Below are 19,487 nucleotides of genomic sequence, written 5' to 3'. Positions count from 1 at the left end.
TTAGATTTTATTACAAGGAAGCTATAAATATCATAGTAAGGCTGCTTATCTCTACACAACAAATGCAGTAATGTTAGCTTGCTAACATTACAGTACTGACATTACATAGTAGTTAGCTAACTAGTACCTACATTGTAGTTAGCTAACACTAGCTAGTGTTAGCTAACTACAAAGTAGGCTAATTTGATGACAATAATACTATACTTTATCACACAAAAGTCATGGATGTGGAAAATAAGTTCATATTTTATAACGTCATATGTATTCCAAGAATATAATACTTAGATGTATGTTGCTGTATAAAAGTCATCCTGGGTGGTTAGACTGCTGGCATTAGATGTGTAAGTGCTACAGTAAATGTATAGCTGCCAGTCACAGCTGATAAGAATCAAAGATTCCTAGGTCTAACCCTTGATATTACATAGGAAATGCTTGGGGTCATTTTTGACCCCACTTATGGAAGAGAGGGGTAGTGATACATAAACAACAATTTCTTAAAAAAAAATTTAAATGCAAATGGTTTCATGTCAAAAACATGTTTTATGAGGAATAGGCTGCCTGGAATATGAAATGATAAATTCCATAGATATTGAAGAAAAACAACCCCAGGTCATTTTTGACCTCAGTTATGCGTCTAAGGGTTAATTTAACCCATATCTAGGCCTAACCTTAACCATTACACTAGGGTTTAATCCTCAAACATCTGTTTGAAGAAGTGACAGCTGGATAAAATGTCTCACTCTCAAGATGTAAAACTCACGTTTTACCTCACAAAGTCACACATCTTTCTTGCTAAAGTTACAGGAAATACATTTCACATTTACAATAAGAAAATACCTTTCAAAAATGACTTTCTCAATTTAATTAAATTGAAATCATTTAATTAAAACAGAACATAACTACAGGACATAACTACCAATCAGTAAAGGGCTGGGGTGATGTGCATTTCAATAACAGTATACTGTGGGTGTGAAACGCACCAAAGCCAGCAGGAACTTCCTGGTTGGTAAAAATGTTCTGCTTGTGACACATGACTGACCTTGCTTACACTGCTCAGTGCTAACTTTCCACACACACACACACACACACACACACACACACACACACACACACACACACACAGATACACCAGTTAAGCAAGTGACAATATATTATAAATCCATTGAATTAATAATACATCCACCATTTAAAAACGAAATAAGTAAATTAGCGTTTTTGTAAAGCCTTGTTACTTAGCGATGGTGGATGATCAGCAGCCAGAACTGCATTATTTCATTTTGTCTGCTCAAGCAAACAGATTCGTACCTCTAAAAACTCTCAAGTACAAATTTGAGGTTAATTGAATTTTATTTATTTGATTTTTGAAAATTATTTTCAGTCTTGTGTTACTTTACATGCCACTGGACTTTATTTTAGAGATAAATACTGTTCTTTTTACTCTACTGCATTCACCTGACAGCTAACATATAGTTCTACTTGCTTGTTGCTTTTTATTGATCTGACTGATTCAGCATATTTAAAGCTTATATAATGTACTGCATTTGGTTAAACTACCCAAATGTATAAAAAGCATTTAAAATAAGCACCAGCATAACCATAGAAATGCTGCTCATTCATGCATCAGTAAGAATAATGATCAGTATTATATATATAAATCAAATAATGTGTATAACAGTGAATAGTGAACAGTAAATTACCACATCTATTATTACATTACATTATTAATATTAGATGATTTTTCAATAATATATTGAGTTGCAACATTTCAATGTTTATCTATTCAATATATTGCTAAATTTAGTAATAACTGTGTAGTAAAACCATGATTTTATGAATTCTGAATTATAAAATTACAATTTTAAAATTTGTAATCTTTAATTGATGAATTAATTTATTTTTTTGTATTTTTTTTAAATTACAACTTTTTAGGAAGCAAAGACTGAATTCCTCAGACAGTCTATATGTGTCTATATTTATTGTTATTATTATTATTATTATTAATAATAATTGTTATTATTATATTGTTATCATTATTTATTTATTTATTTTTTTATCTAACAACAACATCATCATTCACCACACTGTACATATATATATGACTGGCTCCCTATTTGTAATATCCAGTCATATTTATTTAGGATTAGTCATTGTCACATGTGGTCAGTCGGATTTCACATCCTTAGAATTTTTCTTCATAGTAGAACAGAATGATTTTTAATATATATATATATATATATATATATATATATATATATAATACATCAATGATGTAGTACAAATCAGTCAAATGTAAAATATGAAACCTAATCATGACTAAAAAAACAAGGTAATACCCATTATCACTGCAATATTACAGTTTCTGTTACCAAAACTTCACTAACAGACATAATGTAGCCCAAAAACAAGGTCGAGGTTCAATTAGAAGATTTTTTGGGGCTTCCATCTACATCTCACGGTCGTCCTCAGCAGAATTTTCTCTCTCTTTCTTTTTGTTTCCTCAATATATTTTTATCCAACTACAGTACTGTTTCCAAGGTCAACAATGAAATTTCTTCCTCAATAAAAAAAAAAAAAAAGAAAATGTAAAAAAATATGATGAAACCCATCTGAGTGATCTTGGAGTTATTTGCGCTGTCACTTGTGTCATCGCAGTTATCACATCATTTCCTGCACGCGGCAGACGTGTTGGTCAGTGTACAGATAAAAAAAAGAAAAAGAAAAAAAAGGAAGTAAAAGAATTAAATTGTCAAGGAAGTCGTTGAAATGAGGAAGCTTCAGCGCTCCACCACTTCACTGTGTACCAGCACACGGACAGACTGTTAATGTGGTCCAGCCGGGATCAACTGTGAGTGACTGTCTGGTTTCATGTGGTTCTAAAAGCATATTTTCTGTTTGTCAGGAGCTGGCTGAATTTAAGATGATGTGTTCACATGTTGTTCAGACTGCTGGCAGCTGATATGTTGAGGGACTGAAGGAGCAGAACTAGTGGAGGATCAACACTGCAGCAACATTGCATACAGTAAGTATTCAGTATTTATGTTTCCTTTCTTATCTGGTTAAGATAGACTTTTTGGACTTCACTGCCACAGTTCCTTGTTTCAGAATGAAGAATTACAGTTCCTTTTCTTCCTGGGTTTTATGTCTTAACAAGTAATTTCATCTCTCACTTTACTGAGTAATTTTTGAAAAAACATGAAAGACATCGGCAGAAGGGAATGAAATCATTCCACTAATCGCCAGTGCAGCTGCCTTTGTTTCAGGAAATGAATTATCTTGAAATGAATCAAATATTTAACAGCATAGAATCATTTCATGTGTTTCAAGACAAACTAAGTGCCCTGTTATTGCCTTTTTATTAACTTACCCGAAATTAAATCAATATTTTAGGACTCAGGAAAGGTCTTGTAACATAGTACAAGACAAGAAGGCACTTTTCATGAGTGAAAATACAGTTTGTCCAGGTCTCTATCAGTGGATTTAAGTCCAAATTTAATGGAAGTTTACTTCCATTTCTGCTAACCAATGTGTCTGTTTCACTATATTTCAGAGGGAAATTTTATGCTTTTAACTACATTATATTTTTTGATGGCTGTCGTTACTTTGCCCAATATTTCAAACACAGGAGGGAACCACAGTCGAAAACCCTTCAGAAAAAAAGTAGTGTCTACTTACACTTTTCACATTTGATCTGTGACTTGTTATCAGTTCCCCTCTGAACTTACCAGGTGTTTTCATTTCAATAACTTTTTGAGACCAAAGGGATAAAGGTATGCATTATTATTTCCCAAAAAAGAAATATGATATATTGATGTGTGTAGCACAACTTTGTCTTTGCTTCTTTCCAACCACATTGATCATCATACGACTCCCCAGATTTCTGCCGTGACCTTTTATGGGGTTAAAACAGAATGGGGCGGCTGTGGCTCAGGAGCAGACTGACAAATGGGTTGATGGTTAAGTCCCTGGCCCCTGCAGTCTATATACTGAAGCGTCCTTGGGCAAGATACTGAACCCCAAATTGCATATGTGTGAATAATTTTGTGATGACCAGGTGGCAATGTTTAACTGTGTGTGAATGGGTGAATGGTGCCTGTAGTGTAAAATGGTTTGAATGGTTGCTAAGACTAGAAAAGCACTATATTAATGCAGTCCATGTATCATTTACTTTAGAGGTGGCCCTACTCTCTGAATTAAGCTACAATAAGAAATGTATTCTAATAGAGCAATTTATCTTTACAGGGGCCATTTTTCTGCAGAGGAAGTACTTTTACTTTGATTTTTTCATGTTGCTGACAATACAGCTATACTTTCACTTTAGTAGAAATTTTAAATGCCTACACTGTAAATGATTTCACTGTAAAATAACAGTAAAGAGCTGGCAGCACAGATGACAGTAACATACCCTAATATTACAGTATTCATACCGTTTAACATTTTCACAGTCAATTACCGTAAAAACTAAATGCAGCATATTTCTGTGATTATTTGGATTTACAGTAACATTCTGTTTAGGTTGTTACATAAAGTCCTTACAGTTTACTACAGAGTTGATATTACAATAACTCAATTTATCAGTTTAAAAATTATCTAAAATATCAGTTTTCAATGCAATTAAAAAGGCAGTGTCATCATGAATACTGCTACCGTCCTGTTGGACAACCCAGAGAAATGAGCCCATGACATTTTGAGAAGCAAACAAAAACAGTCAAATTTTGTCTGCTCTGAAATATGGTAGTAAACTAAAATTCTGAAATTTGGCTTGTCAGAGACTTCCCCTAACTCTTACCATACATGACAACACCTGAAGTTAGAGCCTCATCATACTGGAATTTTTGGGCTGTTGTTGATATTAGAAAGTAAAAAATTCCAATATCAGTAAATCAATATATGTTAACGAGAATGTTCTTCCTCAGATGCAGACCATTATATCGTTACCAAAAGAAATCACCAAAAAAAACGCCCAGAAATATAGGCTAACTATTTGAGCTATTCAAATCTCCATCTCATTGATAAATGACATTAAAACCAGCTTGACAGCCTGATGAGCATCAGTTTGGAATCAAACATTCTTGGCAATATGACCAAGATACTGGCAAAGAAAATAAGATTAGAATTATCGTCTACTTTGTGGATGCAAGACCTGATCAATGTTGATGAGGCAGGACTTGTTGATGTCCTCCAAACTGTGTACTCCTGTGTTTCCATCTATTTTTCTAAAATAAATTTGACTGTGAATAAAAGCACTAACCAGATGTCAGAAGTACAATACATTTTATCGAACTTCTGACCGTGCACCAATTCTTCATGCAACACCCAGTTTCCAAAAAATACTGTAGTGTCCTGTCATTTAAAGCAGCAGCATGCTGTTCAGGGCCTTTGTCCTGTTGCTTCAAGTGGAGCAGGCCACAATGCTTCAAACTGTTTTTCACGAATACAGTATATTAATGTTGGAGATTGGTTGTAAATTAACAGCAGTTGCGTACAGTGTAGCTCTTACTTGTGATGGAATTGTTCTTTAACTTAAGCTAAGGATCTGAGTATTTATTGCACCGCTGGTCTTCACAGTGCAAGAAGGGATTTGTGTAGGCCTGACTTCTTTTGTCCTGTACACTGGCTGATTTTTACCTGCATCATCACATTTTCATGTGCATTTTGAGATGCTGCTACAAAATGATTATTTCCCCACAAATCACAGGCAAGGGCACTTGTATCTTTACTGGTTTGGCACATCCAAGATCAGCAGAGACACACAGTGGGTTCGGGCTGATGAGACACGCAGCGCCATCTTCTTAACTACGTCCAGACATGCAGCTACTTTAGTATCTTGGTCGTTATGGAGAGATTTTGTACCCTCCTATTTCAGCCCAGTCGCCAGGAAGAAAATGTTGGCCTTGTATGTCTCTGCAAACCAAGAATACGTTACATTGTTATGTTTTATTCGTCCGTTTATTTGTATTATTATTTGGAAACCAACGAACAACAAAACCTCCTGTGATTTAGTGAGTCCTCACTGTGTTTCCAGCTGCTTTTTAGACACAAAAAGCATTGTTTTTTTTTTTTTGCAAAACTTTGCTGCTTCTTTTGCCAGGACTGTTCCCCTAAAACAGGGCATTTTAGGGCAAACAATCTTTCCCTAACCATAACTAAATGGTTTTTGTGCCTAAACCTAACCACATTTTAAACACAGTGTTGTTGAAACGTAAAGTTTTAATGTATCTGCTACACAACAACAGCCAAATGCAACGAACTGTGGTTTGCAGAAACATACAGCATGTTTTTCTGGATATTTGGTTGAGTGTTTTCTTAAAGAAAAGGTAAAACCTGAATTCAGACTTATTGATATAATAATCTCACCACAAGGTCCATTTAGTAGCTGTCTTTCAGTCATATTGCATGATCTTCCCCTGCAGATTGATGGTTTTACATTTTCTGCAGTTTGCTGGTTTGGGACAGTTTTTGCATTTAGCATTTGGATATAATTCATTAACAGTAATATTAGCGGTTATGCTATGCATTGCTGCTATGCAAAATACATTTTACCATCACTACAGCCTAAATTTTAAGGAGCATTGATCTGAGTGTTATTAGTTGAATTATTTATTATTTCTATCATGACCAGGGTACAAAAACTTTCAAAACATCAAACTAAACATAGCACAGATAAATAGGGACGTAAGAAAGAATGTTAAGAGGTTTACACAACTAGAATAAGAATAGAAGTGAAAATAAAAACTGTACAAGATCAACTAAAGACAAAGTTATAAGGTGAAGAGTCACCAACTTAGTATGTGTAGCCTATGTAAACCGCTACTCCAGAATAATATGTGATTCAGTTATGATACTAAGTGTTGTCTGTATTGATAGAGGAATCAGGCACATGCAGATAGAGCCCAGGCTGTACTCGAGCACCTGCCCTTTTACCCGCTGTCTAGATAAGTGCCCTTTTGCAAGAACTGTTTCTTTTTGTCTTTTAAGAATTTTATATTTTAGTTTTTAAATTTGGCCCATGGCATCAATTCTCAATTTAAAGTGTGTTGTCTGCCCAACAACTGCATTTGAATTGAGCCCCTGCCCCTCCCTCTTCAACTTCCCCTGTGGCAGCCACACGCAAATCAAGCACCCTGCAGCATCACGTCTTTACACCAGCTGCCCGGTGTGAGTGGAGACAAACACAGAATTGCTTTCTCACTTCCATGTGTCTTTTCAAACCAAAACTCAATTTGAAATAATGTTAATGTCTCCAACATTGCGTCTCTGATCATTAATTTATACAAATATTACTTGGTAGTAATATTACGTAGTTTGGGGCTGCGGTGTGTAAAGAGCATTGAGGAGGGGCATGGAGTTGTACATGTCTGTTTTCTGGGATTCTTTAAGAATTGCAACTGCAACGTTTCAGTGTTGTGTCAAGATTTGTTGATTGTGATGGCTATTTACTTTATAGATGACTAAAGCGTACACAATGTGGCATTGTTTTCTTTGTTGTTGTCTGTTAAATAAACAGTTTATTTAGACTGTTGTTGTCTAAATAAGTGATAAATGCTGCTGGGTACATATAGTATAGATATTTAGACACCTTATATGTAAGTTAGACAGACATTTCCCTGTTCATCTTCATCACTGTGCACACCTCCTGGCAATTGTGTGTGCACATTTTTAAAAAATATATATTTTTTTTTTTTACACCAGCACTTCACGCCAGCACAAAAAAAAAAAGTGGAAGTGAAACCGTTTTTTACACTTTAGCACCTTCCCTGCAATATTTCTGTGTACAGCACTGATAGGAACAGAATACAAATGTAATATAGTATATAATGTAGCAAAGCAGTGTAACATATTAACATAATACAGTATATACAGTACAGTATAGTATAATACAGGATATAAGATTAGATATAATGTAAGTTGCAATGTCATAATTATATTATTATTATTATTATGGTATAGGATCATGAAGTGTAGTATGGTGTAACATAATATAGTAATATGTAATAATACAGCATGCTATAATATGAGATGACTATAGTATAATATATAACAAAGTGATGTGTGTCGTATGTGTTTGTGATGTAGGGAGGGAGGGAAGGAGCTGGCTGTTCAGAGTGACGACAATGTGTGGTTTACATTGCTGCTGTACAGTCTAATGGCAGTAGAAGGGACGGAAATTAAAATAAGTTTGGGTACTCAGGACCCACTGATCGTAGGCCTGAGGGTTCCTTCTGCCGAAGTGTCCTTGAGCATGATGTTTCTTGATTGTCTGCAAGGGGAAGAGGATCAGCAAGTCACGTACTGCTTTACGAAAGAAAAAAACCCACTACTTTGACAAAACTATTGTTTTTGCTGGGCCAACAGAAAGATAAAACAGATCCAATAAAACTAAAAGAGAGAAGAATCATCATGGAGCAACACACATGAGGTGTTTTTTTCTAAAACAATAAAGACCTTATTGAATTTTCCTACAAACAAATTCAACATAAGAACAAAACACAGTTTGCTTTCAACTGTCCCAACATATTTGTAATTGTCAGCTGCATAATGTACCTGCAGAGCTCTTTGTGACTGTTCATGTTGGACCTCAAATTGCTCCTGATGTGCAGCCCAATATGAAAGCTTTGCAGCCGTCTCTAGTAGTGTGTATGAGTGTACATGGGTAAATGGGAGTCTCTGAAGTGGTTTGTGCTCGTCTCGGAAATAAAGTGAGAAGTGAAAAAAGTGAAAAGTGCTGTAGCTGTAGCTGAGAGCTGTTCATTCACCGTTTTTTTCTGCGTAAAGTGACTGAGCTTTTGCAGTCTAAGGGCTAAGTTAAGGGCTTTGCAAACAAACAGGAGAACCTTGAACTCAATTCTGAACTTTACAGGCACCCAGTGGAGAGAGGCTAAAACAGGTGTGATGTGGTCTCTATTCTGGGTACCTGTGAGGAGCCTGGCAGTAGCGTTCTGAACCAGTTGAAGGCGGGACAGAGAGGACTGACTAATACTGGTGTACAGAGAGTTACAGTAGTCCAAACAGAAGGAGATGAGAGCGTGTGTGACTATCTTCAGGTCTTTGAGGGAGAGAAATATCTTGATTTTGGATATGGTGCAGAGTTGGAAAAAGCTGGTGCTTACTACTGCATTAATTTGCACAACAGTTTGAGCTGATGCAAATAAAAAAAAGCTTTATTTGCTGATAGTAGGAATGCATGATATTGGATTTTTTGCAGAAATTTGGTATGCCGATATATAGGAACTCGATAGCCGATTCCATATATTATGCAAGTTTCTTTCCAGAATTCTCTGACTAAATATTCCTCATTATCTGTATGCCTGTGCCTCAGGTTATCTTTATTTTTACATGTATTTTCATAGGCCTCATGTAATACCCTGGTTTCAGACCATGTATTTGTGTTTGCATTGTGTAGTACCATTATTTCGTCGTGTTTTGTTACCTGTGCTCTATCATTTACCTGACTTTTGTACATGTTAACTTTGTCAATTAAAAAAAAAATTGGTTTGTCATACTGGCAGAAATCGGCTGATTCCGATATTTAATTTTAAAGCCAATACCAATGACGTGCCAATATTATCGTCCATCTTTAGCTGATAGGAAAGAACTTCTGGCTGGCTCCTGTGAAAACTGAACAGCCATTAGCAGCATAAATCAAAACTAAGAGCAGCAGCAAACAAACTGTTTTATGGTGTTAGACTTTCCCATTATGTTGTGTGTGTGTGGTTCATTTCAGGGTGATCAGTTGGTCTGGGTGGTGCACTGGGGAGCATGCAAGTTAAATATCACTGATACAGAAGTACTGTACTCTGCTCATTCTGTAAATGTATTGAACACTGTGATGCATTTCCTGCCACTGTTGATCAAAGGTTCATCCTGTTAGAATTTAATACTTTTTGACTCCATTTTTAATTCTGTAGGCCACATATTACTGATTTCTTAAAAAAAAAAAAAATCAGAGTAAATTAACCTAAATTACTTTTGTTTCTCAGGGTTAATTTCATCCTGGTGGCTGAACTTTGTTGAGGGACTTCCTTAAGGGATTCACCATCCAGAAGCCAACATGGCTGACGAAGTGAATGCATTGCCGTTCTTCTATGGCAACATCACCAGGGAGGAAGCGGAGGACTACCTGCAGCAGGCAGGCATGAGCAGTGGCTCATACCTGCTACGGCAGAGCCGAAACTATCTTGGAGGCTTTGCACTGTCTGTGTTGCATTCAGGCCGCTGTTACCACTACACCATTGAAAGAGAACCCAATGACACATATGCTATCGCTGGTGGTAAGAGCCACAGGAGCCCTGTGGATGTGATTGACTACCACTCCCAGGAGATGGATGGCCTTGTGTGTCTGCTAAAGAGACCCTGCAACAGGCCCAAGAACATGCAGCCAAAGGTGGGGCCGTTCGAGGACCTGAAGGAAAAACTGATCCGGGAGTATGTGAAGCAGACTTGGAATCTGCAGGTTAGTTTCAACTCTATCCTGTGAGTAGAAGACAGGTCATTTAGAATATTTAGAAGATGAAGATGTATGTTTACAACAAAAAGTTTGGGTAATAGTATAATTTCTTGACTCCTCTGATTTCTTTTAGTGAAGCCACTGTTTTCCCAGATTTCAGTAATTACTTTGGCAAATACACTATTATCATTACGATAGATAGATGGCTAGGACAACAAAAAAAATATAAAACTGAAGCTGTAACGAACTGTAATTTTCCTAACAATATTTTACAAAATTATGAAATAGCTGGTGATGGACACAATTTACTGTGTTGTTTGACTTGGTTTGAAAGCTTAAAGTTCTGTTTATCTTGGATAATTAGCTATTTCTGAGGTTAACAATGAATTGTCTAGCTCAAGATTTACTAGATGTGTTATCACCTCTAATGCTTGTGATATATTTGGGTTTTACCAACACATACACAAAGACGAGCAGCTACAATACAGTGTAACATACCTGCCTGCTTGTGTGAACCTGGAGGATTCAAAAGTGTGTCCCAGAGGGGGCAGATTAGGGCCAAATTGTCCCCAGTTGATGCCACGATATGTTCACCGAATACTTCCAAATTTGAGCAAGTAAACATTAGTTACTAGAAGGTCACTCAGAGAGGTCTTTTATGATATGCAAATCTGCAAGCATAACCACCATGTATGTCTGGTTTTATTTCTGAAACTATAAGAGTGAAGTCAAATTATGGCTGTGCCAAATTGAAGTCTCATTATCTTAGCTGTGCATATGTTATATATGTCTAAATTGTGGTAATGTCAGATTGTGAGATTTGAGATTTTAGAGTTTGATGTATGCAGACTATACGATGACAGCTCCTACTGAATCCCAGGCTACGATGTACGATCCTGTAGCTTCCCATAGTGAATGTGCTGCAGGGTTATTACTTCTCCAACTGTGAAGCACAACATAGTGGGTCATATTATTAAATAACCTAAAGGTTTGTGGACACTATATAGCTACTGCGGTGTGTCTGTGTATATGTTTGCTAGCTGCTAGGTTGCTCACCTGGCAGCTGCAACTCTGACGCTATTTCCCTCCATCTTTCATCCTTCTCCATGGTGAGCTGCAATCTGTCTGTTTGTTTGGGTTTAGTGCCTGTGCGTCATTTCATGCTGCATTTCATGCTGCATTTCTGTTGCTTAGTAGACATAGGTTGTAACAGCAGTCACACAGTGAGATGGTCATCCCAAATTTCTGATACTCAGAATTTTATCACAGGCTGTTTTTGATCGCAAGACTGTAACAAAGGCCATCCTTGAACCTCTCTCACTGTACAACGTAGGACCATCGTTTTAGAGCCATGACCAAAGATATCGCCACATTTCTTTCATGTTGATCATCTTTCGTGTGGAACAGCCCAAAATCGCAGGCTATATCCCTGGTGGAGTTTATTGCAACCATTTTACATTTGGATGTGAGTACAGTTGTAATTAATTCCATGACCTTTCCGTAGCCAAACCTTTGTTTGAGAAAAAAGGGTTGTAACATCTGTGGCATTGTTACAATTACACAGGTTCTCCTATGAAACCACTGTACCTGAAGGCTCCATAACTACTGCTTTTTGTATGAAGTTTGAGCAGCTCCATGTGCAGGCTACCCTGGTAGATTTCTGTTACCAAAGACTGTAGATTGTGACAAAGAGTCATTGTGTTTCTGCAATTAGTTATGTAAACAAAACAGAGAACATAACCTCCTTGGAAGTAAACATGGCAACAGTTGAGGAGGATACTTTAATAATATTGTTGAGAACACGTCAGAGAAAGTGTTTGCTCATAGCGCCTGTGTGTGTGTGTGTGTGCAGGGAGCAGCTCTGGAGCAGGCCATCATCAGCCAGAGGCCTCAGCTGGAGAAGCTCATTTCTACCACCGCACATGAAAAAATGCCCTGGTTCCATGGATCAATAACGCGAGAGGACTCTGAGCCCAGGCTTCAGAATGGCTCCCGCACAAATGGAAAATTCCTGTAAGTACCTGACAAGTGTCTCTGTATAACAAATCCATCTAAATTCAACCAATTATTTCACTATTTTCTTGCATATTTCTTTAGAGCTCACAATATCCACCTACACTGACCCAGTTATGACCCAGGTCACACAAAATCAAATCTCTGCCTTTAAAAAAACCCCTACTTCATTGAGCTATTAGCATTGTCTGGGACCCCCGGGTGAAGCCGGGTTTCTGTAATAATCATCACACAGGCGTCCTGGATGGCTGCCCGGGATGATAAATCCCCTCCTCTGTTTGCGTTCTCTCTGCCGCCTTCAATGTCTCATGCTTGGCAGGGTGATCCACAGATACGCCAATGCTCGCGCTATACCCTCTGGGATCCAATGCGAGTGGTAAAAGGCACTCGTAATGGGCATTTGGTGCCTTATTCCAATGTTTAAGAGTTCATCTCAACTGTACGAGAGCATTGACTCACTCAACCCCTAACATATCCATTCATATATCCATACAAAGAGTGACCACACACAAAGTTTCAGGGAGCCTTGAGCCGCTGCGTCTGTGTGCGCCGCCATCATCATTGCCACCATCGCCATTGTGAATTTTTTATTTTTTTTCCTCATATCAGGAAGGTATGAAGGTATTTGAAAATGACCTACTGCCCAAGCCTACTGACCATTATGGAAGTCTTGCAGTGTGAACTTAGCTTAAACAGTCTTGTGCACAGATGAAGAGCACAACTGAGTAACTCATGGAATGAAACACATGTGCACTACCTTTATGTGGAAGTGTTTAAAATAGTATGATAATAATAATAGTAACAATGGTATAATAATAATAAATAACTTGTTTGAGAAGTACTGAGCATACAACTGGATAATGAGACTTGGATTATACTGCACGAGTTGTGTGAGAGTTTGTAAACAGATGTTTTGATATAGTTTTGCTATTGTTAAACATGGACCCTTATGACTTCAATTCATCAAGAATTTTGTCCATTATTGGATTCTTTGGTCAGTGTGGAGGCATCAAGAAACACAAAGTTTTCTTAGCGAATTCAATCCAACAAAGGGTGCTTAACTAATATGCAAATGATCATTTTGTGGTTGAAGTATTCATTTACTGTCACTGTAACATCAACAACAGCCTATCTGCTGAATTTTGCCCATGATTAGGAATACATTTGTTTAATGGCCGAGCCCCGTGTGATATCACAGAGGCGTTTTCTGCTTCAGGAACAACCTGTAATCTGAAGCTTCTCCAAACGTAAACTTTTAAAAACCTGAGGCTTCGATGCAAGGATTTAATCAGTGGTTGGTAGACACACCGCAATGGAAGACGTAGCACAGACTTTATTGTTACTGAATTTCTGTCAAGTTTAAGGTCATGCATACAAAAGCAAAGCAGGCAGAGAATAGTGGAAACAAAGGCTGAACCCACGACAATACTTTATGTTATGTTTTGTCAGTTTTGGCTCAGTCACTTTATCAGCCTAGCTCTAATTGTTACGTTGTTTTATTCTTTTAAATTGTAATACAATTGGTCAAATTAACACAGTACAGCCAGAGCCAAGCAGCAGCTTTGAGTCAGTATTTAGCTTTTTGTGAGCTAATTCTTATTGACATACTTTATTGTTTGTCTTTACTATTTCGGCTTTAGTTCTGCCATTTTTCACAACAGCATCAGAGAAATATGACAAAAGTTCTGTGTGTCATAAGAAATATCTTACTGAAGCATTAAGTAAAAGTAATTCCATACTGATGTGTTTTTGTTGAGGGCAGTGATATCCTAATATCCTGTCTGGGGCCACAAGAGCTAATACCATTACTGCTATTGATTTTCAGTAGTTACTCATTGAAGTCCAATGGAGGCAGTGGAAATAAAACCCAGTACAGTGTTTTCTCAGTGCTGTCAGTGTGAGATGACAAATGAATGGAAATGCTGCAAAAGCACCTAAACTAACAACTACAACAGTACAATATATATATTTTACATCATATTGAGTTCAATAAATGTTCACAGTGTACCTTTTGCTTTGCTATTTGAATAAAGCGAGTGTAGAAGCTTCAGTTGAGAGGCAGTGGTCTCGGCTGAAGAAACACAGAAGAACACACACACACACACACACACACACACACACACACACACACACTGTGGTTTCCGTTCTGGCAGTTTGCAAAGGACTTCCTGAAGTAGCCAGACAAGAGGAAGAAAGACAGCAGGGTGAAATGTGACTGTTCTGTCCCTTTTTCTCATGAAGCACCTTTTGTTTCTGCTGAAACATAGCCTCAGGTTATAATTATAGCTTAAATTTTTTTTGAAGTGCGCTCCAGACATGGTACTCATGGCTAGAAGATTCTGGAGGTACTTGTAAGGTGTGGCTCTAGCTTACAAAGGTTGCCAACAACAGCTAACACAAATACTGTAATTATAAGTAAGGCTATATTTCAAGATATTTAAATTTCTATAATATTGTTGCATTTTAGATGTTTTTGGAATATAATTTAGATCACAAAAAGGACTAGTGTAGTTACAACTGAAGATATACAGGACATCTATTCAAGTTCCTGTTAGTTTTTGCAACTGGGCTTCTCTTTGTCACTGTAATGTCAGTGCTGGCTCATCTTTATATATATATATATATATATATATATATATATATATATATATATATAGGGCATGGTCTGTTTGCGTTTGAATGCATTTCAGGTGTATTTTGCAACATGGGTTTGGTTTAGTGTTATGAATTATTGCTATTCATATATACACATGCCCACATATACATATGTTTACCCAGTTACATGCTTGCATCTGCGTTCATACTTGGGTTGTGGCATTAGCTCACCGGCAGCAGGATAGATTTGAATTGGTGAATATATTTCAATGAAATGTTTAAGTTGTTTTTTTGCAGAGATGATTTTGTTAATTTGGTATCTGCTGTGTGAGTAAGTCGACCCATTGTGAGGTGTTGATTTTTTTCCCCTACTTTTCCAATTTAGTAGTATTATTTTTTTGGCAATAGTTAGGGCCACAAGCAGGGCTATGTGATTTGTATTGAACATGTGTATACATATATATATATATATATATATATATATGTATGTGTGTGTGTGTATATGTGTATATATATATATATATATATATATANTCAGAACATTTACTGCAGGGTCGCTACAATATATATATATGTATATACATATGTATATATATGTATATATATGTATATACATAGTAACAAATAGGAGTAGGCATGAGTAAAACAAATAAGACAAAAATAATATCGCATAATTAAAAAGTGCAGTAGAATAAAATTAATAAGATACAAAAATGCAGGCTTTAAATCAAAATCAGAAATATTTAGAAAATAGAGAATTATAATTATAAGAATAAGAACAACAGTATGACATAGAAATATGTAAATATAAAATAATAAAAATGTATGTATGTATATGTAACCCTTCAAACATATTTTTGAAGGCCTAAATTAGTGTTTCAAATTCTCTTCACTGCAGGTGGAAATACTGAACTCGACTTTTTAAAATTGTAACTCAAATAATAGTTGTTGTCTGGAGATGGGTTCACATATTCAGTGCAAAAATATCAAAAGCTGTGTCACTGAAAAATCCAAAGTTTTTTAAACTCTCAAGTTTCATAAATAATACTGAGGACAAGATTATCAGTGTTTACAGCTACAAACATGACTGCAAGCTTTGAACAGGAGTGATATTATCTCTGTCTCTTAGCCTGGCTACAGCATTTCTACAAGCTGGAGAAGCAAGGTTATTTTATGGCTTGAGCCTGTCTTCAGGGATTTTTATTATCTGTGATGCATGTACGACATTATGAAGACTGACACAAGACAGAGTAGCGCTGTGGAAATACCCCTCAGCCGAATGAGAGCTTTCAGTCAAAAATAGCATCAAAGTGACAGTCTGTTGTCAGAGTAGAGACGGACTGCAGAGGACCAAAGAAATAGGCTTTGAATCATCATGCTGCACTGGATAAATGTTACATCAGAAATACACACATGCACACTTAGTCTAGCTTCACATTTTGTTTGGCACGTGTTTGCCACCTAAAGTCTCCATGCTAAAAATAACACGTGCATTTATTATTTTTACATTTTAAATATAATTAAAATAGGATATTTTATGAAGTGTCTGGTATCCACATAAGCCTTCACAGTGTGTGACATCTGCATGTGTGGTTCATCACATGTAACGCTGCATGATTTGTTATTGTGTCTATAGGAATTCATTCTATGTAATATGTATTTTATGTTATGTCTTACATTTCAAATGTGAAATATTTCGTATAAAGTCATGTGTTTTTAGAATGTGAATGCATCAACTAAGCAGTATAAATATTTATTGAATCATATCTTTCTGTAAATTCATTTATGTGTAAGGGTGCCCAGTAGCTCAGTGATTAGAGCGGGTGTCCCATGTACAAAGGCAATGTCTTTGCTGCAGCTGCCATGGGTTCAATTCTAGCCTGTGACACCTCTGCTGCATGTCATCCCCTCTCTCCCTTCCCCTTTCATGCTTAATACTGTCCTGTCTAATGAAAGCAAAAGTCATAAAAATAATCTTTAAAAAAAGAAATTCATGTTTGCTCGGTGCTGCAGAAATTATTAATGTCAAAGGATGACATTCGGGGTGACATGGTGGTGCACTGGTTAATATCGTCACCTCACAGCAAGAGGGTTCCTGGTTCAAACTCCGGGTTGGGGAGCCCTTCTGTGTGGAGTTTGCATATTCTCCTCTTGTCAGCATGGGATTTCCCTGGGTACCTCACCTTTATCCCACAGTCCAAAGGCATGCAGGTTAATTGGTGTCTCTAGATTGTCCATAGGTGTGAATGTGAGCATGGTTGTCTGTCTCTATGTCTCAGCCCTGTGATAGTCTGGTAACCTGTCCTGGCTGTACCCCACCTCCCGCCCAATGTCATCTGGGATAGGCTCCAGCCCCCCCTGCAAACTGCTAACAAGATAAGCTCGTCTTCGTCTTCCTCCGCTTATCCGGGTCCGGGTCGCGGGGGCAGCATCCTCAGCAAAGAAGCCCAGACAGTCCTCTCCCCAGCCACCTCCGTCAGCTCTTCCAAGGGAACCCCGAGGCGTTCCCAGGCCAGCCGGGCGATGTAATCCCTCCAGCATGTCCTGGGGCGGCCCCGAGGTCTCCTCTCGGTTGGACGTGCCCGAAACACCTCCCAAGGGAGGCGTCCGGGAGGCATCCTTACCAGATGCCCGAACCACCTCAACTGGCTCCTCTCGATGTGGAGGAGCAGCGGCTCTACTCCGAGACCCTCCCAGATGTCCGAGCTCCTAACCCTATCTCTAAGGCTGAGCCCAGCCACCCTGCGGAGGAAACTCATTTCGGCCGCTTGTACTCGCGATCTCGTACTTTCGGTCACTACCCAGAGCTCGTGACCATAGGTGAGGTTGGAACGTAGATCGACCGGTAAATCGAGAGCTTCGCTTTCTGGCTGAGCTCCCTTTTCACCACAACGGACCGGTTAAGCGCCCGCATCACTGCTGACGCCGCCCCAATCCACCTGTCAATCTCCCGCTCCATCCTACTCTCACTCGTGAACAAGATCCCGAGATACTTAAACTCCTCCACCTGAGGCAGGACCTCCCCCCTGACCTGGAGTGGGCAATCCACCCTTTTCCGGCTGAGGACCTCAGACTTGGAGTTGCTGATTCTCATCCCAGCCGCTTCACACTCGGCTGCGAACCGTCCCAGCGAGAGCTGGAGGTCACTGTTTGATGGAGCTAGGAGAACCACGTCATCCGCAAAGAGCAGGGACGAGATCCTCCCGTCACGAACCTGACACCCTCCACCACTCGGCTGCGCCTAGAAATTCTGTCCATGAAAGTTATGAACAGAACCGGTGACGAAGGGCAGCCCTGGCGGAGTCCAACCCTCACCGGGAACAGGTCCAACTTACTGCCGGCCACGCGAACCAGACTCGTGCTCCTTCGGTACAGGGACTGGATGGCCCTTAGCAGAGGGCCACCAACCCCATACTCCCGGAGCACCCCCCACAGGATGCCCCTGGGGACACGGTCGTAAGCCTTCTCCAAATCCACAAAACACATGTGGACTGGTTGGGCGAACTCCCATGCCCCCTCCAGCACCTGGCGAGGGTAAAGAGCTGGTCCACGGTTCCGCGTCCGGGACGAAAACCACATTGCTCCTCCTCAATCCGAGGTTAGACTTTTTTTTTTTTTTTTTTTTTTAATTTTTATTCTTTTTCTTCTCTACCTGTCTGTATTGGTCTTCGTAGCTTAGCGCCACAAAAGGGTGTAAACTTCTTATGAAGATTGATGCACTGTTAATCTTGCAGTCAAGTATTTTTTACCCATACTGTGCGTGGTTGTGACCGTCACCCACCCTCCCTGGAGACTAGCCTATCAGCCTTTATTGGAAAAACAAAAACAAAAGAGAAGTCTATACTGAACACCAAAAATGTGAGAGTCCTGGTGGAGGAGGAAAGCCCAATTGTGGAGAAGGGTTGCCAGTGCAGTGTGGTAGGTTCGAGAAGCAAGTGGGCCCCTTTTAAGTGATCCCATCGGTTCTTTGCGATGTGTTTATGAAAACCATCACCAGGGTCCAGGGCCAGCCCTGCGGGGGAAGGCGGGCGGTATGGCAACCCAAGACCACAGGAGCGCCCAGACCCCATGCCCAGGGAGCCGCAGAGGCCGCAGGACACCACGCAGGCCCAAGGACCCGGGGCAGCAATGGCCAGCACCCCCAGAGAGCCAGAGACACACCCCAGATGGGTGGGGCAGGAGGGCCCGCCCACCCACCGCCCGACGCGGGCCCATAAGGCACCTGGAACCTGTTCCCATCTTTCCCCCAAGATGTAGGTGTGTGTGGTGCTTTAAAATTGGAGGACAGATAAGGATGGGCCGGGGGGCAGCATGGAGGGCTACAGGACACCACTGTCCCATAGCCTGGCCCATCATGAAGCCCCCCAATCCATCAGTGGTCTGCACCTCGAAGAGTGAGTGTATGTGGTGCATTAAAACTGTGGAATGTGTGGTG

General features: G+C 39.0%; 1 protein-coding gene across 3 annotated transcripts in view; it reads left to right on the top strand.

Moving 5' to 3' along the window:
- The window catches only part of syk (spleen tyrosine kinase), a 68,916-nt gene that overhangs the window by 15,418 nt on the left and 34,011 nt on the right, over positions 1-19,487 (top strand). For 2 of the 3 annotated variants that reach the window (XM_050052692.1, XM_050052690.1), the window contains exons 1-4: positions 2,692-2,845; positions 2,942-3,019; positions 9,978-10,450; positions 12,297-12,457. In XM_050052692.1, the coding sequence (XP_049908649.1) occupies positions 10,049-10,450; positions 12,297-12,457 (563 nt within the window). In that variant the 5' untranslated portion in view covers positions 2,692-2,845; positions 2,942-3,019; positions 9,978-10,048. Of the gene's footprint in view, positions 1-2,691; positions 2,846-2,899; positions 3,020-9,977; positions 10,451-12,296; positions 12,458-19,487 lie in introns of those variants that run through there. The other variant, XM_050052691.1, reaches the window with a different exon arrangement.

The sequence above is a fragment of the Epinephelus moara genome, chromosome 9, assembly GCF_006386435.1.
Source record: "Epinephelus moara isolate mb chromosome 9, YSFRI_EMoa_1.0, whole genome shotgun sequence".
In the NCBI taxonomy this organism is placed as follows: domain Eukaryota; kingdom Metazoa; phylum Chordata; class Actinopteri; order Perciformes; family Serranidae; genus Epinephelus; species Epinephelus moara.
The sequence above is the reverse complement of the archived record's forward strand: the minus strand, read 5'-3'. Positions and strand labels throughout refer to the sequence as shown.